This window comes from Castor canadensis, chromosome 9 (assembly GCF_047511655.1).
Source record: "Castor canadensis chromosome 9, mCasCan1.hap1v2, whole genome shotgun sequence".
Taxonomy (NCBI): domain Eukaryota; kingdom Metazoa; phylum Chordata; class Mammalia; order Rodentia; family Castoridae; genus Castor; species Castor canadensis.
Genome location: NC_133394.1, coordinates 84,109,495 through 84,137,442, shown reverse-complemented (window position 1 = coordinate 84,137,442; position 27,948 = coordinate 84,109,495). Strand labels below are relative to the sequence as shown.

General features: G+C 37.5%; 1 protein-coding gene across 9 annotated transcripts in view; it reads right to left on the bottom strand.

Moving 5' to 3' along the window:
- Nucleotides 1-27,948, bottom strand: part of Wdfy3 (WD repeat and FYVE domain containing 3) — a 268,012-nt gene that overhangs the window by 157,908 nt on the left and 82,156 nt on the right. For all 9 annotated transcript variants that reach the window (XM_074041845.1, XM_074041849.1, XM_074041846.1 and 6 more), the window contains exons 3-4: nucleotides 9,577-9,787; nucleotides 2,792-2,915 (exon numbers count right to left, since the gene is read on the bottom strand). In XM_074041845.1, coding sequence (XP_073897946.1) covers nucleotides 2,792-2,915; nucleotides 9,577-9,756 — 304 coding nt within the window. In that variant the 5' untranslated portion in view covers nucleotides 9,757-9,787. The remainder of the gene's footprint in view (nucleotides 1-2,791; nucleotides 2,916-9,576; nucleotides 9,788-27,948) is intronic.

The window sequence follows — 27,948 nt, the reverse complement described above, 5'->3', positions numbered from 1 at the left end:
TAGCAGCTGTAGGTACCTTAAGAAGCAGAGGCAAATGGAAAGCATGTTTCAGAGTACTTAGATCCCTCCATCTCCACTATTATGTGGGCAGTGAACCAGAAGTTTATTCACTAGAAATAGTAAGAGAGGGACTTTGGATTAGGGGGTAATAGGAACAGTGTGAACACACAGAAATAAACTGCAAGCTTAATACTGAATGCTAACGGTCTCCAAAACTTTGTCCAGCTTGGCTTCCAAAATGCTGAGTTAGGTATAGACCTAAGCAGAGATGGGATAATTCTCTAGGCAATCTTCCTAGGTCAGGAGAAATATCACCAACAAAATGGCCTGCAAGACCACCTTACTCTGAGTTGTGGTCTCTTGATCTCAAATTCCACTCACAATTGAAATGTGACACATAGGCTTCTAGATCTCAATTCTTATGAAAGAGCAGATGATCAAGAATGAGACACCCAAGGACATTCTCTAGTATAAAAGACTGAGGCAAAACCAACTTAATAAAAAGCCAGCATTTTCACCACATCTGAAAGAAACGAACTATTCAGGGAAATGAAAATATGAAAATAATAAAAAAAAAACAAACTTTAGAGAGATGAGAGAAAGAAATACACACATGAATGGACAGAAATAATTAAAAAAAAAAAAACCACACAAATTCTTACAAATGAAAAACATGTCACAAATGGAAAAACTCCAAAGAAGGGAGTGATGATACAGCCGAGAGGTTTTCTTATCAAGTACCCCCAAAAAAAAGAAAAGAAAAAGAGAAAATGTAAGAAAATGGGAAGGATAGTCAAAGGACATTTGACTACATAAAGAAAAGAGAGGGGAGGGTTTTATTAAATAATTTATGAAACTTTCCCCAAATTAAAGGATACGCATTCCAAGACTAAAAAGGTTCAATGAGTATCTAGCATGATGTATGAAAATAAGACTAGCTAAGCACATTATCATGAAATTTCAGAGCAGTAGGGACAAAGAAAGGACTCTAAAAGCTTCTAGTGAAAAATATTTAGCAAGTCCTGAAGAATCAACAACCTATGTACCTTCAAATTTCTCAAGAACAGCATAGGAGTATAGAATATAATGCAGATATTACTTTTTAAATTCTGAAATAAAATTATTTCCAATCTAGAATCTGATATTGAAAGGAGAACTGGTATAATGCAAGCAGCAGGATTACCCAAAATGACTTTTGACTGCTCACCTCGCCTACCTGGAGAAAGACAGAACTGAGACACAGCCACTCTCCAAAGGAAGGGCTGCACCCAAGCTCAACTCCCCGTAGAGTGGTAGCTCCCAGCTCCCACTCTGGCAGGAGGGCCTTCTGGTTCAGGATGGCTAGCATTGTGAAACAGCTCCTACAAATATCCTACAAGTGTCCCAATCCTGTACTCCAAAGTTCTCTAGATCACAAGCAATGTGTGCTTTTTCACTAAGCCAGCCCTCAAGCTGGTCCTCCAGGAGTGGAAGCAATGAGGATGGAGAAGAGGGAAGGTAGGTGTTTCTCTATCTAAACGCAAACCCCAGCTCTATTTTCAGCAGATTTCCCCAGCACACTTTCCTGTAGATAATGAGGTAGAGGACCTGTGACCTCAGGGTTTACAAGTTTCTCTTTTTTGTAATAAATCTATGTTGTGTGAGGTAATGGAATTGTTCCAAGTCCTGTATCTGACAGGTTGTCAACCTAAAGTATCACTTTCTTGGTGAAATGGGAAGAACTCATTTTATGTAGCAACAAAGACATATTCACTCACGGGATATTTAAAACAACAATGAAACAGAACAATGAGAGAGGGAGGGAGGCAGAGGAAGAGAGAGAGAAAGAGAGAGAGAGAGAGAGAGAAGGGGGAGAGAGAGAGAGAGAGAGAGAGAGAGAGAGAGAGAGAGAGATTGAGAGAGAACTCCCTGCATTCTTTCTCAAGAAGCTGCTAGAAAAAATGTTGTTTCCTACCAAAGAAATTAATGTGAGAAAAACAATGACATAGAATTCAGGAAAGAGGATTCCTCCCAAAGAAGTAGATAGGCTCCCAGGATGACGGGTATAGGGAGATAAAAGTGACATCTGTGCAGCTGGCCTAGTAAGCAACTACTAAAGATCCTAAACAGCTATGATCCAATGGGAGAACACACACACACACACACACACACACACACACGCACACACACACACACACACACACACACACACACACCCGCCACTTTTGAGGTTGAGATTGAGAAACTAAACAGCAATTCAGAAGAATACAATGTTTCTTTAGGATTAAAGAATTCAAGAAACATCCCATTAAGAAAGTATGACTTAATCCAAGCTGAGATTTAGCTATATTGAGAAAAGAGGAAGATTTTCCTTCCTGAGTAGAGCACTGAAAGTAAAAGACTGAAATAAGAGTACAGATATCTCCAGGGAATGTACACAGCGCTATAGTGAAATATAGAAAAGGAAACAAGAAACTGAAGAAGCTATGCGAAAAAATACATATGGCCAGATTGTAGGTTTGTGTTGAGAATCATGCTGGGGAATTTGAACCTTCTGAGAACGAGAAAAAGCAGCTGAAGGGTTGGAGTGGAGGAGGTAGCGGCTCAAGAGGAGTAGCTTCAAGGAGAACTATTCTACTTGAGAGCAGACACAGAACAACAGAAGAACATGACTGGAAGAGTGGGAATGGGGACTGGGAACCGAAATCTGAGCTTAGCACAGGGTCTAGTTGTCATTAAATTTTAACAACACTTTTAAAGAACTATCTGACCATTCAACTAAATCCATTTTTGCTGGATTCTATAAAAATACCTGTAGATTTGTTTGATGCTCTCCTTCGAATTTCTGTCACCATTAGTCGTGAGACTTGTGTTGTGAACTGCAGAAGATCAGAAAATTTTTCTGTCATTGTATTCGGAGGAGCATTTCCAAAAACCTGTAGATGAGAGAAAACATTGTTAATGAAGCATTGTCACCTCCTTTTTTATCTTATTCTGTTAGTTTCAAAGTGGAGTAACTTGAAGAGCTATAGTATACTATACTGTACCATATATATAACCACACTGTACAGTACAGCTACACGGCCCCATGCTACACTACACTATATTACACACATAGTTATAGTTACTTTGGATCTGATTATTTTTAAAACACACCTCTTTCAATAGATCATGAACTTAGCCAAAATTCCTTATACATATTAGATTAAACTAATGAAATCTAAAAGCCAAAGACAGTACCCATGGAATCCAAATCAATCTCAAACTTGCTTTAGGCTGAATAGAATTAACTAAATTCATTTTATATCTAAGGGAAATTTCTGTCTTTCTTTCTCTTCTTCAATACTGGAGATTGAAGTCAAGGCCTTGTACTTGCCAGGCAAGTGCTCTACACCAGCTCTTTTTGTATTGATTATTCTTGAGATAGGGTGTGGCTTTATGCCTGGGCCAGCCTGGACTGTGATCTTCATATTTGTGCCTCCCCACACAGCTGGTATGTCAGGTGTGGAAATCATGCCAAGCCACTGGTTGAGTTGGGTTCTCAATCTTTTTACCCAGGCTGTCTTCAAACAGCAATCCTTCTGATATCAGTCTCCCGAGCAGCTATTAATAGGCTTAGCCACTGTGTCCAGCCAGAATTTCAAACCACAATAATTTCTAAAATAAGACTACTGTGAAAAATACAGAAATAAAGAAAATGAATACAAGGCTCATAAAATAAACTTGTTTTCACAAAAAATTAAGACAAATGAACTTCAGAGTATATACATATATATGTATATGTATATATACAAATTACACACACATATATAAAACATATATACATGTGGATTTTTTTGCAGGACTGGAGACTGAAATCATGGCTTTGCACTTGTTAGATAGGTGTTCTACCCCTTGTATTTTGTTTTTGAGGCAATGACTTACTAACTGCACAGGCTGGCCTTGACCTCAAGATTCTCCTGTTCCTACCTCCCAAGTAGCTTAGATTACAGGCATGCACCAGCAATCCCAGAACTTAAAAATAAATAATTCTTAAAGACAAACTGGTATGGGTTCAGAAAAAATAAAAAAATGAAACCTGGACAAAGCATCACAGGAAAATAAATATCTTAATGGCCATCTACCTTGATGTATATGGAAATATTATTGTAAAAATGTTCTTTACAACTGAAATTCTCTATTCTACCCTATTATAACACCTCTCATTACAAAGAGAATAACATAATTTATTCATCTTGTATTTCTTCCCAAGCCAGCATCCTATCTTTTGTAGGTATGCCCCCGAAATATGGTTGTTTGTTATACAGACTTCCTCCACAGCCAAATTCTAGAGAACACTCAGGGAGCACTGAAGAACAAGGGAACCTAATCTAAAAATAAAAAAGAGTAGGGCGTCATGGCTTTGCCTGTTATCCCAACACTCAGGAGGATCATAAGTTTGAGTCTAGCCTGAGCTACACAGCAAAACTCTATCTCAAAACACCAAAATATATGAAAGAAAACAAACAAGCAAATAAAAACCTAAGGCTACAGAGATGGACTAAAAAAAAGACTAACTCCCAAAAGGCCTCTATCTTTTCCATGTTTTCGATATATCCACCTAAGATGTATCAAAAGGACAGTGTGAACAATGTGATACATTTATCATGCTATTCTAATATGATGATATAAATATAACATAAAAGAAAGTGTTTCTTATATTCTCACAGTAGATACTATGTTTCTAATTTCCCCCAAATTAAACTGAAACACTAAATAAAGCAGTTCCACAAGCACTACTTTTGTCTAGGAATTTACTGCTCAATTAATTTAATAAAGGAGTAATTTTTAATGATCTCAAAGAACAAAGTGCTTTTCAAGGACTTCTCAACAAATGTGTTTTCTGCTAAGATTTTCGTTGAGTGTGTGCTTATAGTTAACCTGTGGCCTGTTTAATAACTGGAAAAAGATAAAAATTCAGAAGACCGCTAACAACACACTTGGATTCTACTGAGTTACATGAATATGTAACCTTTAATGAAGGGTTTAATAAGTATTCCTACTATTCATAATATACTCATGCATATTAGATTTTGCTCCTAAGAATTACAAAGTATTTTATTACCAAGATTAAGACAACTTTATAAAATACAGTCATTTCTTCAACAGTATCAGAACATGGTTATTCAAATAGGCATCATGCTGGACAAATACTACGTTGCTGAAAATCAACTAAATTTCCACACGAGCTCTAATATTTACTGCTTTATTTCTGTAAAGAAACATTTTCAAAAGAGAAAAAAGAAGACTATGTTCTCTTTACTAATCTGAAAAAAACAAACATGGCTTCTTTTTCTATTTCATATTTCAACATTACTCATTCATTCATTCATTCATTTCTTGACCTACTGTGTACCAAGTAATGCTTTAAGGGTTATGACTATAAACATGAATTAAGCAAAAATTCCAGTGCTCATGGAATTCACATTTTTAGGACAGAAGATAAATGTTAAACATGTTAGTTAATTAGCTGGGGGTGAAGCTCAGTGGTAGAGCACGTGCTTAGCATGTAGGAGGCCTTGAATTCAATCCCCATTACCAAAAAGACACACTAAAATTGGGATTATGCTAAGGCAGTGATGTGAAGTATACAGGGTGAATGAAAGGGAATGCGTGGATGGGAAGAAGCTTATCAGAAAGGAAGTGATGCTGATGCCAAAGCATGATTCTGAATGATAAGGCAAGGAAAGGGTCCCAGGCAGTAAGCATGGAGCTACACAAGACCAAAAAGTTCTAGAAATAAGATGTGGGTGTTTGAAGGACCACAGAGAGGCTGGCTGGAACATTCGTGTGAGAGGGAGAGAGGTACAAGGTGACTTGCAGAGGAAAGGAGCTAACATGACTCTGATAATACTGCAGGATGAGGTAGGGAAGGGTGTATGTTCTAAAACCATCTTCAGCAACAGCTTCATCATGTACATAAATGTCTGCCATGGGAACAGGTTGCAGCTGCAGTCAGGAGACCTGAACTCTTATTTCTCACTCTCAGCACCACCACTCAAAGGCTTCTGGTCCTTAGTTTCCTTATTCATCAAGTGAGAGAGTTAGATTTGAGAACTCAACATTTTCAACACAAAAGGGGGGGATTTTATAACAGATTCTTGACATTCACAACTCAGATGAAAAGACAGTACTTAGGAACAAAAGTACCTTCTAAAAAAATAATATTTGTCATTTAAATCTCATAAAATCCTATATAATAGGTGCTATTACTATCCTTCATTTTATATAAGGACATTATGAGTGAGGGAAGATAACTTAAGGCCAGAGGTGATGGACAGAGAATTTAAAACTAGATCTGTCTGATTCCAAGCTTACTCATCACTACTATATTTTCTCAATTAAACTTTGTAAGAACCATAACCCTGTAACTTTGCATAACACTCACCTTTACAGGGAAATAACAGTGTTTAGCTAATCTTTACACAGTTCTCTTTCCTTGGCAGTGCTGGGAAGCAAACCTGGGGTCTCAGTCATGCTAGGCAAAGTTCATCATATTTTCTTGGGCCCTTTAAAAGGATCATTTTTAATAAATAAATTTTGGGAAATTTCCTGGCAACATCTCAACTAAAAACTTTTGGCGACTCAGGGAGAACAAATTTATAGTGTTAGACATAAAACAGAGTGACAGACATAAAACAGAGGCTCAAGATGTATACACATATAATTGAATGATGCTAATCAATAAAAGTTTATTAGATGTGACTAATACAAGAGGTTGGAATGTTTATAATTTTTTAAGTGGAGTATTTCATTTCTCAAATGTATGTAATATCTAAAATTAAGCTCTCCAGTAATTTACTATGAATAATAATGCTAGAAAATTAACCATGAGCTAGTGTGGTGGCACACGCCTATAATCCTAGCACTTGGGAAGCTGAGGTGGAAGGTTTGTGAATTTAAGGCCAATCTGAGCTACACAGTGATGCCCTGTCTCAAAAACAAAAACAAAAACAAAACAATGAAGATGTAATTGTATTATTTCATACTGCAAGCCAATATGAAATGAGATTTATCAACTAATGCAAATGATAAGGGAATATTTTGTGGCTGTTTCTAAGGACCACTAACTGAAAGTAGAAGAACAGAAGGCCTTGCTTGGCCCCTCCTCAGCTTGAAGGCGCCACCTGCCCCTTGAGAACACGCACTCTCATGTGCTCTGGGTGTAGCTTGCACTGCCCACTTTGCCAGTGACAGGGTATGCACGACTGTCTCAGGGGTAAATTCAGCCAAGTCCTTTGTTGTACAAACCCAAGCCACATGCTATGGCAGCAAGCATGCTAGAGTTGTGTAATAAGCAATAAGGCTGCAACAGAACAGTGCATCCACTTGATTTTGGATCTTTGGCTTATTTGGTTCTAAATCTCCAAACCAACAATTTAAATAGTAAAGGTGATTTATAAGGGATTTAGAAAGGCACTGCATTCAGCTAAGGTGCTTCTCAGATATGATCTGGAAATAAGATAAAAAACAAGAGGAGTTCTGTAAGGTCCTAGAATTGAAAATACATAATGGCATATGATAATAACATATACTAAGGTAATTAATAATGCACCTTATGAATTCTTAGACAAAAGCCTATTCATTTTGAGAAGTTCAAACCCAGAATTTTCTCTTTGAGTTTTTATTCTTGGGCATAAAGGTTAATTCTGTTTCAGAATGCTGAATAATACTCAGACTTGGTAATCTTTTCCTTTGAGAGAATCAGTGAGAGGCAGGATAGCACAGCAGTCTCCAGGCTTGTGATGAAGACCATAGGAGGTATTTCCAGGACCCAGAGTGGAACCTGGCCCAGAAACAGGTACTCAACACATATCACTTCCCAATTCAAGTCTTTTAAAGGCAAAAATCACCTAATGAAATAACATTACCGAGCATAATTTAAAAACCATTATTTTGAGGAAAAGCCCATATCTAGCAGCACTGTAGTTCATTCGTCATTCAGCACAAACCAAGTAAAGTCTCAAAATTCAGCATTCATGCTCATTTTTAAGCAGTAAGTGCAGGAACTGTTTGGCTCTAGGGACATACCAAGCCATTCAACTCACCAAAGGTAACTTTTTTTGGCGGTATGGGGTTTGAACTTAGGGCTTCCCACTTGCTAGGCAGGAGCCACTTCATGTTCTCAGCCCTTTTTCCTTTTCGTTATTTTTCAGATAGTGTCTCATGCATTTTGCCTGAGGTCTTCCTACCTATGCCTCCTCTGTGGTGTAGCTGGGATTACAGCACACATCACCATGCCTGGCTTGTAAGTTAAAATAGGGCCTTACTAACTTTTTGCCAGAGCTGGTCTCAAAAAGTGAGGCTCACACCTGTAATCCTATCTACTCAGGAGGCAGGGATCAGGAGGATTACTGCCCAAAGCCAGCCTGGGCAAATAGTTTGTGAGACCCTATCTCAGATATAACCAACATAAAAAATGGCTGGCGGAGTGGCTCCAGTGGTAGAGCACCTGCCTAACAAGCATGAGGCCCTGAGTTCAAACCCCAATACTGCAAAATCAGAAAATCAGAAACTGAAACAATTATGAAGTTTAGGAGAAAACGAGTTCTGTAATACTGGAAAAACAATGGTGATATGCTACAAAGTTCATGTGTGAATAATATTTATACCATAGTCAGTGGAGAGCAAGCACTGGATATTATTTACACAAGTCAATTAAAGCTGGATAATCAGCAAATGGAAGTAAAAACATGCTATTTAAAAGCTTAAGTGGCAGGATCAGTAAGTGGCAGAAAGTAGTGGGCTACCTATAAGCCTATGAACTACTTGGCTTTTTACAAATACATACTTAAAACCTTTAATTAATATTTAAAAAGGTATTTTTTTTAAAGTTCCAATGTAATCAACAAAATATGTTAAAACATTAACTCTGTTTAGATCCTCCACAGCTTATAACTATTCCTTTACAGAATTTCACAGAAAACCAGTCAAACAAAAATGCCAACTGTGATGACTTTTCAAGTATTACAGAAAGTTTGGGAAATGGCACTATTTGGTGTAATAAGCCTGTCACTTATTGAAATAACACATACGGTCAATTTGTAATCTTCCTTCTTCCAAAACTTGATCATGACAGGAATATTTCACAAAAGCTCACTGCCATCCTTTTACATGTTAGAATTAGAAAAGTCTCACTAAATATAGTTCATTCTAACCAGATTTCACATCATTACTTTAAAGCAAAAACAAGGGCTGGCTGAATGGCTCAAGTGGTAGAATGTCTGCCTAGCGGGTGTGAGGCCCTGAGTCCAAAGCCGAGTACCACCAAAAATATAAATAAATAAAATAAAACAAAGCAAAAACAAAACAAACAAACAAAAAAACTACTTTTGAGATCGGGTCTCTCTATGTGGCCCAGAGTGGCCTCAAACTCGCAATCCTCCTGCCTCGGCCTCCTGAGTGCCAGGATTATAGCATGAGCAAACATGCCTGGCTTGAATGTCTTAAAGCTGAATGGACATGTCAAGTTTTTAAAAACAAACTCATGCTATCCTTTTTTCCACCTGTGAATTGACCCTGACCTTAGGATTCCTTCGTTGAGCAGTCTGGACTCACCCTGTTGAACACTGGCAGCATCATGTACAGCTTCTCCTCTTGCTCCTTCTGCGTCATGTGCCGGGGAGGATGGCACAACTCAGTGAAAAGGCGGCGGAGGTGCATCAGCCCCAAGGCATTGTCCTGTGGACTGCACTCCTCCTGCCTCGGCCGCCCCATTATCCTCTTCACCATGTTCATCTTGGCTGCTTGGTGACAGACACTGCTGATTCTATAGGAAGATGTCAAGAGAGGAACAGTCAAACACCATCACCCTGACCAGATCAAACACACACACAAGTCCCTGTCCAAACATTTCTACCTTCTTTAAACAGAAAAGAGTAGCAAAGTTAATTTTGATAAATCTCTCTGAACGACAAATTATGACTCATGGAACTTAAAGAGTTCCTATTGGCTTTGTCACAATTTACATAAAGCATTAATATAACAAGTAAAAAGGTATCTGATAATATAAAGGTAATAATACACAAGTTTAAGAAATAAAGGGATCACAAATCTTACTACTGATATGTTGCTTAATAGTTAAGTATTTGTAAGAATAAAAAAAAAGAAAGCTTTTCCTGATCTCAAAACATGCAAAACAAAGGCAAAAGCCAAATTCCTCCCGAAGTTTTCTGATTATTTAACTTTTTTCTCTAAATTATAAGTTATATTTTGGGCACCCAATGAACCATTTGTTATGGTTTGTAAATTAAATGAAATGATATGCTAATAAATATTATAAATCATAAAAGGACAGTGAAAATAATAAAGATCACTTTCTCAAATTGTAGTTTGAAACTTTTTGTCAAGTCATGTCAATTCATTTAGAAGATGACAATAAACATGTTTTTAAAGAAATAGCTTAGGAGATATTGGATTACACATGATATGGGTAGCTGCTATCTCATGAAGCTTATTTTAGGTAGTGATGTATGAGTCCATACTGAATCATAATTTACCCCCCTTGCTGGGGCTGCAGTTAAAAAAATAAACTAACTACTAGGTTAAAGTACATATGGAATCAACAGCACAAGGCTTTTAGAAAACATTCTTAGTCCTTTCCAACTCCTACTAACTGTCAGAAATTAGCTAATGTCACACATAAAAACAGCATGTCTTACATAGGAGAACATTATGTATATGCAGAATCTGGATGAAATGTAATTTGCTTATTAATATGTAGAAGAGCAACCATACCTGAGATTAAGTTTTAATTTTACTGCATAACCATGGAAACTAGTATGCCATTTCTTAAGAATGAAGACTACTGCAAGGCTAGAATTTTATTTACTAAACATCTGCCTATTGATGTTTTAAAAAACTGTAAGAAAAAGTATTTGGTTCACACTTGCCCTTGAAAATTTTGAGTAAATTTCACATTTGGCTGTAGGCCTACGCTTATGTTACTTACCTAGCTCTGCCATAACAGGACAGGGCCGTGCCCCAGAGAAGGGGCAGAAGACATGATCTGCCTAGGCTCTGCCATTGGCCTGGCTACTGTACAAAGCACCTGGCTGTAGGAAAGGGTGCTTGGACACATGGGCAAAAGGACATTTAATTATAAAATAACAGACAAAAATTAGTATAGTTCAAAGCTGTCCAACATATTAATTCTTGGAAAATATATATTTATGCATACATATATGTTTTATTTGTTTGTTTTTGCATACTGGAGTTTGAACTCAGGGCCTCATGTTGCTAGGTAGGCAGGTGCCTACCACTTGAGCCACTTCACCAGCCAGCCCAGTGGGAGTTTTTGGTTTTTTGGTTTTGTTTTTGAGACAGGGTCTTGCTATATTGCCCAGGCTAGTCTTGAACTCCTGGACTCAATTATTTTTCCTGCCTCAGCCTCCTGCATAGCACCACTCCAAGCTTGTTTTTGAACTATTTCTGTAAAGAATGTCATTGGGATTTTGAAAGGAATTGCCCTGGATCTGTAGATCACTTTAGGTAGTATAGTCATTTTAACATTAATTTTACCAACCCATGAAGATGAGGTATCTTTGCATTTATTTAGGTCTTCTTTAATTTCCCTTATCAGGGGTTTATAATTTTCAGTGTACAAATGTTTTACTTCTTTATATTTAAGTTTATTTCTAAGCATTATACTCTATTTATTGCTATTGTAAATGGGTTTATTTCCCCCCCTTTTTTTGGGCGGGGGAGGTGGTACTAGGGTTTGAACTTAGCACTTCACACTGCAAACCAGGAGCTCTACCACTTGAGCCACACCTCAGCCAATTTTGCTCTAGTAATTTTGGAGACAGGGTCTCCCTTTCTGCCTAGGCCAGCCTGAACCACGATCCTCCTATTTTAAACTTTTTGCTGTCACTGAGATGACAGATGTGCCCAGCTTGCTCAGCTTCTTTTCTGCTGAGATGGGGGTCTCACAAACTTTTTCGCCCAGGCCAGCCTGGAACTGCAACCCCCCCCCCCCCATCTCAGCCTCCTGAATAGACTGGGATGACAGGGGTGAACCACCATACCCAGTTATTGTCTGAGATGAGGTCTTATGAACTTTTTGCCCAGGCTGGTCTCAAACCACAGTCCTCCAGATCTCAGCTTCCTAAGTAGCGAGGATTATAGGCATGGACCACAGGCACCCAGCTTTCCTATCTTTAATGAAGGGACTAAGACAAGAACAACTCACTCAAAGTCCAACAGTGAAAAAAACCTTAGATGAGAGTCCAGTTATGTGTCCTTCACTGGCTTACTCATATGCATGCATTTATTTTACATTATAAAATTCCTGGAAGCTGTGAATCTAGTTAGTGTGATTACTTATTTAACAAGGAATGATTAGTTCCCTCATATTATTAACGTATGACAATCAAAAATTTTCAGAATGTGAAAGCAAATCTTCAAATTTTTAAGACAAATTAATCAATTTTCATAATTTAAAAATACACACATAATTAATTAGCTGTAGTCAAGCTACTATACCATCATTACTTAATATTTATCACTTACAAAAGGGTATATACCAATCAGAAGCAACAAAAAAAATTCTTTCCTTCAGCAAACTCTAATCAGGCTCTTCTGAAGTCTTCTCAACAGGACCCTGACTTTTGGGCTTCTGTGCATTGTCCTATTTTGGTAAGCAGCCTGCTGAATCTGTTTAACTGGCATCCTCAGTCTTCAGGTCTAATCACCTGCAGTATCTGACTGAGCTCTGTGTCTCTCACGGGATACCTGACCATGCTGGCCTGCTTCCAGTAAGAATCAGTTAAGTCGTTTTAGCTGGAATCCCATTAACCATGTTTCCTCCTAGTATTTTTCTATCCAATGACCCCACTCTGTTCCCCGGCTGTAAATCTCTACTTCTCCACTCTGTATTAGGAGTGAGTCCCATCTCTCGTCTCCACTGCAAATTCACATTGCAGTGGTCCTGACATCTATCTGAGGGTCCTGAACAAGTCTGCTTATTATTTTTAACAAGAGACAGAATGAATAATTCTTTTCTTTAACAGGAGTTAAATGGATTTATTGGCATTAATGAATTCCTCACAGAATCTCAATGGAAAAAAATTTAGATTCCTTCTTTGCTCCTAATTTACCAGTAAACACTTAAGCCTATCATTTTTCATCTACACTTAAATTTGTATAAGTATGCATATATGTATATATACATAAATGTTTTATGAATGCATATATATGGCTTATTTTGTTTTGAGACAGGGTCACATTATATAGCTTAGAAGCTGTCCTCAAACTCTTTATGTAGCCCAGACTGACCTCCAACTTGCCATCCTCCTGCTTGGCCTCCAAAGTGCTAGGATTAGAGACAGGTTCTACCATGCTCAGCTTAAATGTTTGTATTTAAAATGTACTTCACAAATCCAGTGTGGTACACTGCTATAATCTCAGCATTTGGGAGGCTATCACAGGAGGAACAAAAGTTTAAGGCTAGCTTTGGTTACATAGTGACACCCTGTCTCAAAAAACAAAAACAAACAAAAAACCATATCATCACACCAAAAAATAAGTAAAAGAGTATAGACCAGTCAGGTCTATACAATCATTTCCATAAAATCAGTTAGGTGATTCCAGTTGCGAGGCTCTTAAACCCTCATAATCTTAAATTTCTTTCTTTCACCTGTAAAACCTTTTCTCATGGCCTTTTTGTGAAGCATAAATAACATCATTTAAGTGCAAAGTACATTACTTACATTCAACAACTCATTTCTTCATTGACCTTGGTCATGAAATAGTTAACTCCTCTTTACATTTTTAGTTATTTAAGCAAGCAAAAGGAAATGCTGTAATACTATAAGCCCTTGCAGTGCTATGTTTTAGAACACTGCAAAATGATAAGAAATTAAGAAAAAACATTTCTCAAATGGATGTTCAATTAGAGGTTTGTAAACCAATGCCTTAGAATAAATACACAAGATAGAAAAATGGGAAGACACACCACAGAAATGTATTTTGGGGGGAATGTTAATAGGGGTTTTCAAAATAATTATGAAGATTACTGTGCATAAAACTAGCTTCCCAATGCAAACCTTATTTTTTTTCCAAAGGAAAAGAGTGCATGTAATGCCAACAGGGGTGCATTTAAATAGCAATGGGTATTTACTGCAATAACCCCCCCCCAGTAGTACTTAATCTATTATCTTATGTTAATACTGAAAATCACTTTAAACTTCCCCACCCCAAATCCTTTAAGCTGATTTTCATTATTTAAATTACAGAAGGATACAGACCAATGCAGACTAGAATGTATTTGTCAAGGACCAGCTGTCTTTGAGAGATTTAGCTAAAAACTTAAATAGTTTTCCTAAGTAACTCTTTAATTTTATGAGAAGAAATAAGTAGCTCATATGGCTAAGAGAAATCTTATAGTTTAATCAAAGATTTGTACTTCTTCAGGTTTTGTCCTTCTTTAATCTTTCTAGGAAAAATTCTGTTTTTTTTACACTTTGAAGAGTAAGGACAAACTCTGAGAGGGTCCAAACACACTAGGTATATAACCTAGCAATTTAATATGTACATTACAAAGGAAGATCCAGCCCTGAATTAGGTTTTTTAAATTCTACATTCTGGAGGGCTGGGGATGCTGCTAAGTGGCTAGAGCTCTTGCCTAGCATGTGGGAGACCCTGGGTTTAATCCTAACATGGGAAAAATACATTAATTAATGTAATCTAATCCCTACCTTCTGAAACATTAAGTTTTTTGCCTTTCAGCGATAATTAGTATCAGATTTGGCCCAATCTATGGGATGTTACCAGACCAGCCATCTCCTTTATATGATGAAGTAAAACTTTTTAACGTCTATTCCCTAGCTTCCCACTCTGTGAATTCGTCATACTATGCATACATTGAACTGCAGGATTTCTCAAGATTTCTTTAAACATCTTTTCAGTGTGTTTAAATCTCTTTAAATATGAAAAACAAACTCCAAAGCCAAAAGAAACTTACCTCCACCTGAGAACACTTCCCTTAGAAATGACTTAAAATTATGAATTGCGACTGCTGACACTGCCCTGCCAGCATTTGTGAACCCCTCCAATCAGGGCTCCCACACTATTTTGGGAGCAAGGGAAGACAATCACTCATAGGAGCCCCAAAGGCACATTTTCCTTAATAGTTAGATGCCACTTCGGAGAGCTGGTATGATTAATGTAGCATTACTCAATTATGCTAGGAAATAAATAAACCTTTATAGGCTAACCTGAAAACCCTAGCATTCTCTGAAAGTGAGTGTTTATATATATTATGTTCACAATTTTGTGTATAAGACCTGCTAAAGAATTTTTATAGCACAATGGTTCTGCAATTTGTGACTGTCTAATAAGGATAAATTTTGTAATCTACGTATTTTGGCTAAAAATATTTTCCTAAGTAACTCTTTAATTTCATGAAAGAAGAAATAAATAGCTCATATGGCTAAGGGGAATCTTACAGTTTCATCAAAAAATTGTAATTATTCTTCAGGTTTTTGAACTTCTAGTGCAGGTCATTCAGCTCTGCAACTTCACTCCCTTTTCACTCCTGTCCTGTACAAGTTCCTGTGAATTATTCATACCTGAGTGAATCTAACTGCACCAATTCTCCATTTTTAATTTTAGGTTGCTGTGTACTGCAGAGAAAATTCTGCAATTCTTCAGATTGTTTAAGACATAAAGTTATGATTTGTATTTCTTTCCATAAATAAAAACTAAAATTCTAAATGGACTAAAGGCCTAAATAGAAACAAACAATTAGGGGCAAATATACAAAGAAATAATTATAGTTGAGGGCAAGTTCTTCATAAAAGAAAAAAAAAAGATTTATTGCTAAAAATACCACAAAGTTAAAAGATAAGCAACCAATAAATACAAAATATTTACAACTCTTCTAATAAAGTATTAAGAACTAGAATATTCAAGGAAACTCATATAATTAACAATCTGATAGAAATGATTCAGAATGGATAGACAGTGAGACAGCTCAAGCCCAACACAGAGTTTATTGTGGAGAAGTGGTCCTGTGAGGGGGTCCCCAGCAAGACAGGTGAAGCCCATAACCACTTACAGACTGAGGGTATTTATGAGGTGGATGGAGAAGCCCCAGAAAGGTCACTGGCCAGGAAAATCCTCAATGGTCCTCTGACCCTCCCGAGATCATGGTTTAAGGGTGGGCCAGTAGGTCACTTAAAGCAAGAAGACCCTGCCAATGCCCCACTTCCCTTAAGAGACCTTGACACTCCCATTCAGCAGAAGTAGGTAGAGGAATATCGGGTGACCCATTCCCTTTTAAAGGCAGGATGAAGCCATGTTAGAAATGGACTTCCTCCCCCTTGAAGGTGACATTGAAAACTCTCCACCTGGCCCTAAAGGAAAACAGATATCCACCTTTAGCCATTTACTAGAAATTCTCCACCCACACTAGAAGAAATGACCAGCCCTGAAGCTACCAGAGGATCAGAGGGCCATCAAGGACTATCCTGCCCAGTGACCTTCCTGGGACCTCTCCACTCACCTCCTTTTATCTACCCCCAGTTTGTAAGCAGCTATGGGCTCCAGCTCTCTTGCTGGGGACCCCCTCCACAGGACCACTTCTCCACAATTAACCCTGTGCTGGAGTATGAGCCAGCTCCCGCCTATCCATTCCACACTTCTTTCATTTCTAACATAACGCTATGCCAAAGTATATATATGGAATACAAAGACTATTCCAAGTAAAAACAGTACATAACACATGAAGGCATATTAAAAATCAGAGAAATGCAAATAAAGTTTGACTTTTTTTGCTTATCAGTTTGGCCAAAAGTAATATGATTTGTAAACTATATACTTAATAAGAACAGAAAAAATGGAGATGTACAAATATTATTGATTAGGGCATTCTGATTATATCATACCTACTATTTCATCCAGCAATACATCTTCCAGGAAGCTATACAGTGGAAATACATAGATCATAAAGATTTCACACAAGGTGGTTTACTGCATTTTATATTATGATGTAGTGGTAGTGAACAGTTGGTAAGTTATGGTACATCCATATTATAGAGGAATTCATAGTTGTTAGAATGTACCAGTGTACCAATATGAGAGAAAAAAGTTAAACAGAAAACAAAATCAGGGTTTCATTACCAAAATGTATGAAAAGCTTAAAAATTAAGTCCCATCCTTCAATAGAAAACCACAAAGACTGCAGGGCAAACGGGGAATTCTAGAGTCTCAGCTGAAATCTCCTTACCAGGATCAGAAGCCCCTGGAGCCACAAACCATTTTGACTTCGGTGGTAACTGTGAAGAACTGCTGCAGGGAGAGTTCAGGCCAGAAAAAGAGGGGGAAACTCCTGGCCAAAAGTAAGCCCAGCAACTCCGGTTTCAACTCCACTAAGTTCTCACACAGAAGCCCTGAGGAAGAATCTTTCCTGCCTCTGGCAAAGGGTGGAGAAGAGCCATCAAAGAGATACGGTCCCAGGGAATTCCCCCATAAAAACTGATACTCTTCAGGCTGAAAGAATCCACTAGAGCCTTGTCTGACCTGGAAGAATGGCATTTAACCCAACTAAGCCCTTGTAGCCTCCTGGTTTCTGCCTTTACCTGAGGTAGGAAAAGTACTGGGAAAAGCAAAGCCCAAGGGAAATTTAGAAGGACACAGACCAGAGTTAGAGCGCCACTAAAACACTGAGATTTAATCATAAGATTACAGAACAGTTCTTTTGCCCCATGCTTTAGTCACACCAACAGTGCTCTAAAAAGGCATCAAAAGGAAATACTAGAAATGAAAAGCACTGCAACAGATAGGAAAAAGGCCTTGAAAGGCTCTACTATAGACTGGACATGGCTGAGAGAAGAATCAGAAAGTTTAATTGAGCAGGTCAACAGACACTGGCAGAAAGAGAACAGAAAAGACAGCAATATATGTGAAGAAGTAATGGCTAAGAACTTTGCAAAATTAATGGCAAACACCAAACCACAGATTCAGAAAACATGGAGAAGAGGTAAATAACTAAGTGACTACATGCAGGCATATTATACTGAAATTGTAGAACACAAAAGACAAGGACCCAATCATGGAAGATACATGGGCAGGGCAGGGCAGGGCAGGGAGGGACAGCATCTTACTATAAGGAACAAACATCAAAATTACAGTGGACTTCTCATTCAAAACATGGAAACAAGATGAAATATTTAAAGTATTAGAAGAAAAACCCAAGGTGGGCATGGTGGTACACATCTGTAATCCTAGCTACTTGGGAAGCAGAGGCAGGAGGATCACAGGTTCAAGCCCAGTCCAAGGTAGTAGCTAGCATTTGAGAACCAGTCTCAAAAAGCATACAAAAACAAAAGGGATAGAGGTGTGGCTCAAGAGGTAGAGGGTTTATTTTTTTATTTATTTTTTATTCATATGTGCATACAATGTTTGGGTCATTTCTCCCCCCTTCCCCCACTCCCTCCCTTACCCCCCCTGCTCCCTCCCTCTCCCCCCATCCCCTTGCTACCAGGCAGAAACTGTTTTGCCTTTATCTCTAATTTTGTTGAAGAGAGAGTATAAGCAATAATAGGAAGGAACAAGGGTTTTTGCTAGTTGAGATAAGGATAGCTATACAAGGAGTTGACTTGCATTGATTTCCTGTGCATGTGTGTTACCTTCCAGGTTAATTCTTCTCGATCTAACCTTTTCTCTAGTTCCTGGTCCCCTTCTCCTATTGGCCTCAGTTGCTTTAAAGTATCTGCTTTAGTTTCTGTGCGTTGAGGGCAACAAATGTTATCTAGTTTTTTGGGTGTCTTACCCATCCGAGGTAGAGGGTTTGACTAGCATGCAAGAAGCTATCAGTTTCAATCCCCAGAACCACAATAATAATGAAAAAGATTCACCAACTTATTAAATTCCTATGCATAAATTTCACTGTAATTCTACAGCCAATGAAATTATCCTGCAAAAGCAAGACAGTACAAACTTCCCTAGAAAGGCCAGGCATGGTGGTTCATGCCTGTAATCCCAGGTACTGAAGAGAGTGAGATAGATAAGAAGGATCTTGGTTCAAGGTGGGGGCAGGAGGGAGGAAGCACGAACCATAAATAGGAGAGTCTCATGGTCCAGGCTAGCCTGGGCAGAAAAGCAACACCTTAGTCAAAGAATACCTACAGAAAAAGGCCTGGGGGCATGGCTTATGTTGTAGAATGCCTGACTGGCAAGTGCAAGGCTCTGAATTCAAACCCCAGTACTAAGAACAAAACTGAACTTTCTCTGACAATAAAAAACTGAGATAACTTACTATGAGACCTTCTCTGCAAGAAATGTTAAGGTGCTCCAGACAGAAGACAGTTAAAGATCCTAACACTGTATACACACTAAATAAGGGAACACGGTATACACACTATACTATGGAACAAATAAATGAAGGAACAATAAAACCTTTTATTATTAATTGAGCTAAAGGATAAATGATTGTTTACATAAAAATAGTTATATTGAGTGATCATAGCTTACTAATAAGAGAGGAATGTCATTAAGTGATGGGTGGGAGAAACTGAGAATGTTGTTATAGTCTATATATGCACTGTGCCTTAGAGAAAGCAAGTAAAGTAAATAGTGTATGTTGGAAACTATAGAGCAATCACTAAATGTTTTTTTAAATAGTGTTAATTAATATACTAAAAGAGGAAATAAAATTAAATTGTATAAAATGCTCTATGAAAATACTAGGTAACAGAAAAATGTGTGGATGGAGACAACAAATAGAAAACAGTAAAAAACATGACAGATACTAATCCAATTGCAATCACTTTATGTGATTTAATTGGTCTAAATGCACCAATTAAAAGACAAAGACTATTAGTGTAGATTAAAAAACAAGTCACACAGACTAGCATGTATGAGAAAGCAATTTCAAATATAATCAAATAGATTAAAAGGAAAGAAATGGCAGAAGATACACCATGCTAACTCTAATCCAAAGACAAGGATCAATTTCACACAATGTAGTCTTCAGAACATCCTATTGTATCAGCAGTAAAGAGGGACATTACAGATTAACATAGGGGTCAATTCTTTAAGAAGAAGATATAACAGTCTTTAATGTGTATAAGCCTAACAAGAGCATCAAAATACATGCTGTAACAACTTGCAGAACTGATAGGAGAAAGACAAATCTGTGATTTGAGTTGGAAACTTCAACAGCCTTCACACAGTATTGATAGATCAAGCAAGCAGAAGTCAATAGAGAATAGTTTGCCTGAACAGCACTATCAGTCAACTGAATCTACAGTTGACATATATATAATGCTTTACCCATCAACAGCAGAACACGTATTCTTTCCATGCTCACATCAAACAGTCACTAAGAAAGAGTACATTCTGGGCCATAAATACACCTTTGCAAACTTAAAAAGACAGAAATCATTCAAGGTATACTTGCGGACAACAATGCAATTAAACAAATCAGTAACATAACGACAAGGCAAAAGCAATAAATATTTGGAAATTAAACAACATACTTCTAAATAACACATGAATTAAACATTATCAAGAGAACATTTAAAACATTGTGAACAAAATGAAAATACAACTTGTTGAAATGTGTAAAATACAGTAAAAGCTATTTTTAGGGAGAAATCTGTAAGCCCTAAAATGCAGACATTACAAAAGACAAAAAATCTACTTTCCTACCATAGAAACTACAGAAAGAAGAATAGTATAAACTTAAAGTAAGCAGAAGGAAAGAAATAAAAATTAAGGTAAAAGTCAATGACATTAAGAACATGAAAGGATGGAGGTGAAGTTTAGTGGTAGAACACTTTCCTAGTACACCCTGGGTTCAATCCCTAGAATTGCTAAATCTAACAAGCAAGCAAAGAAATAAATAAAATACATCAAAACACAAATGGGAAGCTGGGTGTGGTGTAAAATGCCTATAATCCTAGCACTTAGGAGGCTAAAGCAGGAGGATTGCAAGTTTGACACTAGCCTAGGCTATAGAGAAAGACCATGTCTCAAAAATCAAGAACAAATACAAACAGGAAGAAATCAAGAAAACCAAAGTCTGGCTATTTGAAATGATCAATAAAATTCAGCTAAATCTCACTACCACACAACTGGTGACCTGTCTAAGTTATCTTCTGCAACACAAAGCAAACACCATACCAAACCTCTATTGATTCTCTACTGCCTGAGTAAGCTAAAAATACATAAGTTCTTAGACACTCTGGCCTCATTTATACTTCTAGCCTCATTTCTCACTAAACCAACTCTACCACTCTAAATTGTGCCACAGTGGAAGTAATCCCCTGCCTTGTCAGGCTCTTTCAGTCCTCTGTGTTTTGGGTATGTTGTTCTGTCTGACAAGAATGCCCCTATGCTGCTTTTCCTAGTAGCCTAAAAATTCACTCAGCAGTAAGTCATCTTCTTAGCAGTGCTTCCCAAATTTCTAGGCAGAATTTACTGTTCTCTTTTTACCGCCCCCACCAGGGTACTTTAATTATAGCAGGTTATAGAGTGCTCATGATTAAGGCATTATACCATGTTGCACAGGCTTGGCAGTGAAGTTCTTGGGTTCACTTAGCCCACAGTTAGGCCTGACCCTATTAGTGCCCCACTACTGTTCTTTAACTCCTTCTAGACAAGACCAGTGGTGTCCCTGCTCTTGCCTTCACATAACAAGGTAAGCAATCCCCTGGGGGCCCTTCCACACTGACGCTGATTACTAATGATCCTTTGAATCTTAGCTCAACTGTCCCTGTTCCAGAAAGCATTCCCTAATCTTGCAATTGCTCCCATAACACACTATACATCTTTATCATAGAACTTATCATGCAACTGTTATTTTGATTATCTTTTTCACTTTTTGTACATGAAAAAAAGTGTACGATTATGGAAGGCAAAGATCATGTCCCATTCAACTTTTCCCGATACTTACTACAGCTACTAAATAAGAGACGGGCAATAAATGGCTGATAAACGAATAAAGGGTGCCTAATAAAAGTTCAGATGAATAACTCAGAGGCAGCTCAAGCCAAAGATAAGTGAAGATGACTTAAAATAGGCCAAAGAGGACCAGGTGTGGTGTTAAACACCTATAATCCTGGCACTCAGGAGGCAGAGGCAGGAGATTGAAAATTGGAGGCCAGCCTAGACTACATGGCAAGATTCTGTCTCAGAAAGGAAAAAAAAAAAGGCCAAAGTATTCTCTAAATGTCTTTTGTCATTTCTTTTAAAACAAAAAAAGCTTAAAGGACACTTTTGTTTTGCATGGTTTGTTTAAATTCTAATTTATTTACTTAAAAAGGAAACATGACCTTTTTTGTTAAGAGATGTTTGATAGCCAAAAGTATATTTTAAAATATGCATTCAGGGGAAACTGATATAAATTGAGAAAGTAAAACTTACTAGTGTAAAGGCAGGAGCAGAAAAAGGAAAACATCACTGCTAATAGAGTTAGGTTCAGTCCTTCGGCAGAAGATGACAAAACAAAAGGCAGTAAGCCAGAATCTCCACAGGGAATTTACACACCAGAACATCCAAAGAGGAAGTCAGCTTACTGTGTCTTAACAAATCAACAGTGAATGGGGTTGGGATGTACAACATGGTTTGCAAGTGATGAAAGAAAAAGGACGCAAATGACTGCACAAAATGACATTGTAAAACTTCACAGATGAAAAAATACTAATAATGGCACCAATAAAAACAATGGTAACAAAGTAAGTGTTGACTTGGCACAGGTTGTTACATAATGATGAGGATTTTTATTATGAATCATTATACTTTTGTTTTTATATTCTCATAATAGTAAAAAAAATTCATGCAGATAAAATTCACTCTTCTAATTAATTTCCTTAGAAGTCTGTGGATACACAATAATGCTCACATGGCTCAAAACACTTCTAAAAATTCCTCTTTAAAACTTGCTTGCAGGGGCTGGAGATGTAGACCACTGGTAGAGAGAATGGTTGCCTGGCGTGCACAGGCCTGGGTTTGATCACCAATTCTGCCAACAAAAAACTGCTTTTAGAAAGCCAGGCATGGTGATTCAAACAGGAGTGGATGCAGGAGCATGAATTCAACGTCAGCCTGGGTACATGGTGAGACCCCCACACCCCAAGAAAAAGATGCTTTCAGAGCATTTTATAGACTCCGTCTAAAAACCAATGTCATCGTGTTCTGTTTTACCAAAAATGGAAGTACCCAGCTGATGCATTTGATTTAGCTTCTAAATTTCCTCAAACCTTGTCTATCACTATTAAACCATTTAAAAGACTGAAACTTCACCACTAATAAACAAAAGCAGACTCTGTGGGTGAATGCCCAATGGCGACAGCATTGTTGTGATTTAATTCCTTGAGTGCTACTATATGTAAGCTATCATGGCAATGGCAGATCCATTTTTTACCCTGTCCATAGAGGGACTATGTTCATTTTCCTAAAATTCTGAACAGATCAGAACATAACTTCACTTAAAAGCAGTGAGTCAAAACCTTTACAAGACATAAAAAAAGTCAAACTCTTTTTATGTGCACCTTACCTTGAAGTTACATCTTCATCTCCATATCCTTCCTCCATCCAAGTTCGTATCCATCAACTTACTGCCACTTGCTAACATGCTATGCAGTTTAAACCCTGGACATCTGCCCTAAATGCCAGCTTATTTTACTGCCTAGCACCCTAACATGGATAGTTCACGACCTTCCTGAAGCCTAAAACAATGTGGACGCATCTCCACAGCAGTAACTTGATCATTAGTTCAAATAAGTATTTATCAACTTGCTCTCTGTCTCTCATGAATCTCTTCCAACCACAGCCAGCTCTGCTTTTAGTAGTTTGTATTCACTTTGCTCTTGCCACCACAGCAATTAAAGACGTTAATTTGAAAATTAATGTCTTTTTTTTTCTGAGGGTCTTGTTATGCAGCTCAAACTGGCTTAAAACTACAATCCTCCTGCCTAAGCCTCCAAGTACTGGGGGGAAGGGGGAACTTTCTAAATATTTAAAACAAAAATGTAATATACTTCATAACCTCAGGGAAAAAAGAATGTTTTAAGAGGGGAGATACAAAAGAATAATGGATTGGGTGAATTTGTTCAGAGTACATGATATGTATGGAAGTATCACAATGAAACTCCTTTGTACAATTAACATGCTAATAAAATATACAAAAAATGTTAAAGAAAAAGCAAAAACTACACATATATACACAATCAACCTTATCAAAATTAAAAAGTTCTGTACATCAACAAAAAGAACTAAACAAGTAAAATAAGTCACCAACTGGGAAAGAAATATTTGCAACACTAACATTAATAGAAAATCATTAGATCCAAAATATGTAAAGAATGTCTTAAAATTAATAAGAGAAAGACAAACAACCCAATAGAAAAATGGACAAAAATCAACAGGAATTTCACAGAAAAATGAACATGAATGACCATAAACACATGAAACGCTGCATAACCTGGTTAGCAGTGAAGGAAATATAAATTAATGAAATGAGTTTGTATATGCGTTAGGCAAAGTAATGCCCATCCCCCACAGATATCTACACCCTAATCCCTAAGATCTGTAAAGTATGTTGGCTACATGGCAGAAACAGCTTTGCAAATGTGATGAAACAGAGGATTTGGGGGTGAGGAGATTATTCTGTACTATCTCAGTGAGCCCGAGGCACTCTCAAAGTAGAAGGCAGCAGAGTGAGAGGAGACCAGATGTGACCAGAGAAGCAAGGTCAAAGTGATGGAGTCAGGAGTCAGGAATGGGGGCAGCCTCTAGCAGCTGAGAAGGACAAGGAGGAAATTCTCCCCTGAAGCCTTCTGAAGGAATGCAATGCTACCAGCATCCGGATTTTAGCCTTGTGAGACTGATTTTAGACTTTTGACTCCCAGCACCTCAACATAAGAAGTTTGTGTTAACTTAAGCCACTAAATCATGGTGATTTGTTAGAGCAGATGTAGGAAATTAATACACTATTCTATATAAAAAAGTAAATGTGACATTAACTGGTGAAGATACTGACAAATGGATTATACAGTTTGGAAACTGTGCTTATGGAGTGGCATTATCAGGTGTCAGATGGAATTACCTAGTTAAACTGAACATGTGCACACCATCTGAAACAGCAAGTGCACTCCTAGGTTCACACCCTAGAGAGACCTTCTATTCATATGCACAGGAGATGTGTATAAGAATATGCATAATCAGCACTGTTTTATTAGAAAAATCTTAATGTGTCCACCAATCGGGATATATAATTTGATATTTCTACATAATTAAATGTGACACTAGTAAAAATGAACCAACTAATGTGAATCTCAGAAACTTAATGTTGAGTAAAACCCACAAGATATAAAAGATCACATACTGCATGATATCATTTTTTTAAATAAAACTTCTATTTGGGCAAAGTAATGCATGCCTACACTCAGGAGGTGAGGCAGGAAGATCTGGGTTCAAAGCCAGCCTGGGTTACCTAGTGAAACCCTGTCTCCAAAATGAATGAGTAAGTAAATACATACATACACAAATAATTCAAAACAGGCAAAACTTACATATTCCTATTAATGTTGTGTTTTACTTGAATGTGTGTTCTGCAACTTTTTTTTTTCATTTTGCTTACATACTCAAACACAGTGTAAAGCCAGGGACTGATAAGCAGAAAATTCTGGGTCACTTCCAGAAGGAAGAAGGGAACAAAGTAGGGAGGAAGCACACAGGGAGATTTTATGGCATTGACATATCCTACATCTTTAGTTCAATAATAAGTCTTATTATGCGTCACAAATTGTCAAATATGTACAGTCTACATTTTCATTTTAGCCTTGAGTCCATGTTTTCATAAGAGAGAACAGATTTTACTATTTATAAATCTTGCAATTTTTTTTTACCATATACAGCCATCAATTGCTAAATATTGCATTGTACATTTTTACTTTGGTTCACCTTTCTATTTCAGTCTGTGTTTATTCTGTTCACTCACAGATCATGGAAATCATGTGTTTATTTGGTGACAAATTAATTATCTCCCTGTAAACTGTTTTTGCAAATCTAAACAATAAGAAATTAAAGCTATGCTTGCTTCATCTCAAACATTCTATAAAGGTAAGTAAATAAGAAAGCAGTTACTTCTGAAAGTACTTTGCAAGGAAGTGAACCATATCTCAGGCAAATACTCTTCCATTCCACCAAGCCTTTTTCTGAGCCTTATCTAAGCCTGTCAAATTATATCCCTTTTATTTTGAGGGTTGAATTCAAGTGTCATTTTTCCAGGGCACAATTTTATTGGCCTTTTTCTGAGCCTTATCTAAGCCTGTCAAATTATATCCCTTTTATTTTGAGGGTTGAATTCAAGTGTCATTTTTCCAGGGCACAATTTTATTGGCCTCTAAATAAAATATGATTCTTAAGAACATAAAATAAAAATGGTTTTTAAGACCCGTTTATCTGCTTCTGTTTTAATGTGTAAGCATTTGTACAGTAGGCTTTATAATTATGAAGCAGCTGGAAAAAAAAAAACACACCTCATACAACCTTCGAAACATTCCCTTAGAAAAGGTGGTTCAGAAATTAGAGGTGGGTGACTTGCCCTAATTGTTAACAAGTAGCATAAATCAGACTTGAATTCATACCTTCTGACAGTTCTTTGCTCTCTATGTGAATGCTTGTTTACACACCCTGTCCGAATGCCTGTTCCATCATCTTACATTAACTCCTCTTGCGTTCACAGACACTTCTTCTCAGTCTTTCCACCAGGGTCATGCTAACAGTCATCAGCCAATAACCTACTCCAATCCCATCTGATGTTATTTCTCAGCCTATCTCAGATATAGCAAAAGGATCTTAGGATTTATGGAGGATACCTCCAGTACACAGGCAACGCTACCACTGTTGCTTGAAAATATACTTAGTGTCGGGTTGGTGACCTGTGTTTTCTATGCTCAACTTTTTAATATTTGGTACAGTATGTGAAACACTGAAAATGCAGGTATAGAATGAATGGCTGTAGAGATAGACGAATGGAAGGAATGAGGCAGGGAATCTTCCTGATGACACAGAACTTCTTATCTTTTCTGAAAATTCTCTACCCAAATTGTTTTAAATATGTAGTATAATCTACTATTTATTCACTTACTAGGGATATATGAATAAGAAAAATTAGAAAACATAAAATTCTTAAAGAAGCACACTTTAAAATGCCAAAGTGGATATACTAACATGAATACCAAGGACACAAAAAGTACTTGTTATTAGATTTCTGTTATTATTATTTCCCTTATAATTTTTGCATTAGGTTTTATACAAATAAAATATAAAATGTATTTATAGTCATATAATTGGGAGGGGAACATTTTCACTGAGAGGGGTTAAAGAATGAGATTTGGAGAGTAAAGGGGTAGATGGAGTAGAAAATAATTAACAAAACTACACTTCTCCCAGTGCAGCAGGAGATTCACCAGGACTGGGCGAACCAGGAGTACACTGAGGTCATCACTAGCAGCATCAGGAAAATCACAGACTTTCTCAACTCGTTCGATATGTCATATCAATCAAGACTCGCAACACTAAATGAGAGTGGAGAAGCCCAGGTGACAAAAGGTGAGACGCTCACCCAGAACTGTGCCATGCTGCTGATGGGAAGTTACTGAACAGAACACAGGCCACATGGGAAGGCCCCAACAGCCTTCTGCTCCTCCTTTCTTAAAGAGCTACAGGGCTTTTTCTTTTCTCAAAAGTGTTGTCTTTGGGCTCTGCCATGTACATCTGTGGGTGTGATTTGGGCATGGGGGAAAGATCCAGGGGAACTCTTAGAAAGAACATTAGGCATTTTACCTTTTGAGTAAGACTTGTCAATGTATATGAGGTGCTCAGAGCCAAAAGCCTGGGACTCTTTGTTAAGGTCTTTCCTCCTTCTCACTCTCCTCCTCTCAGACTTTCCTTATGGCTCTCATTGCCTGTGCACTGTTT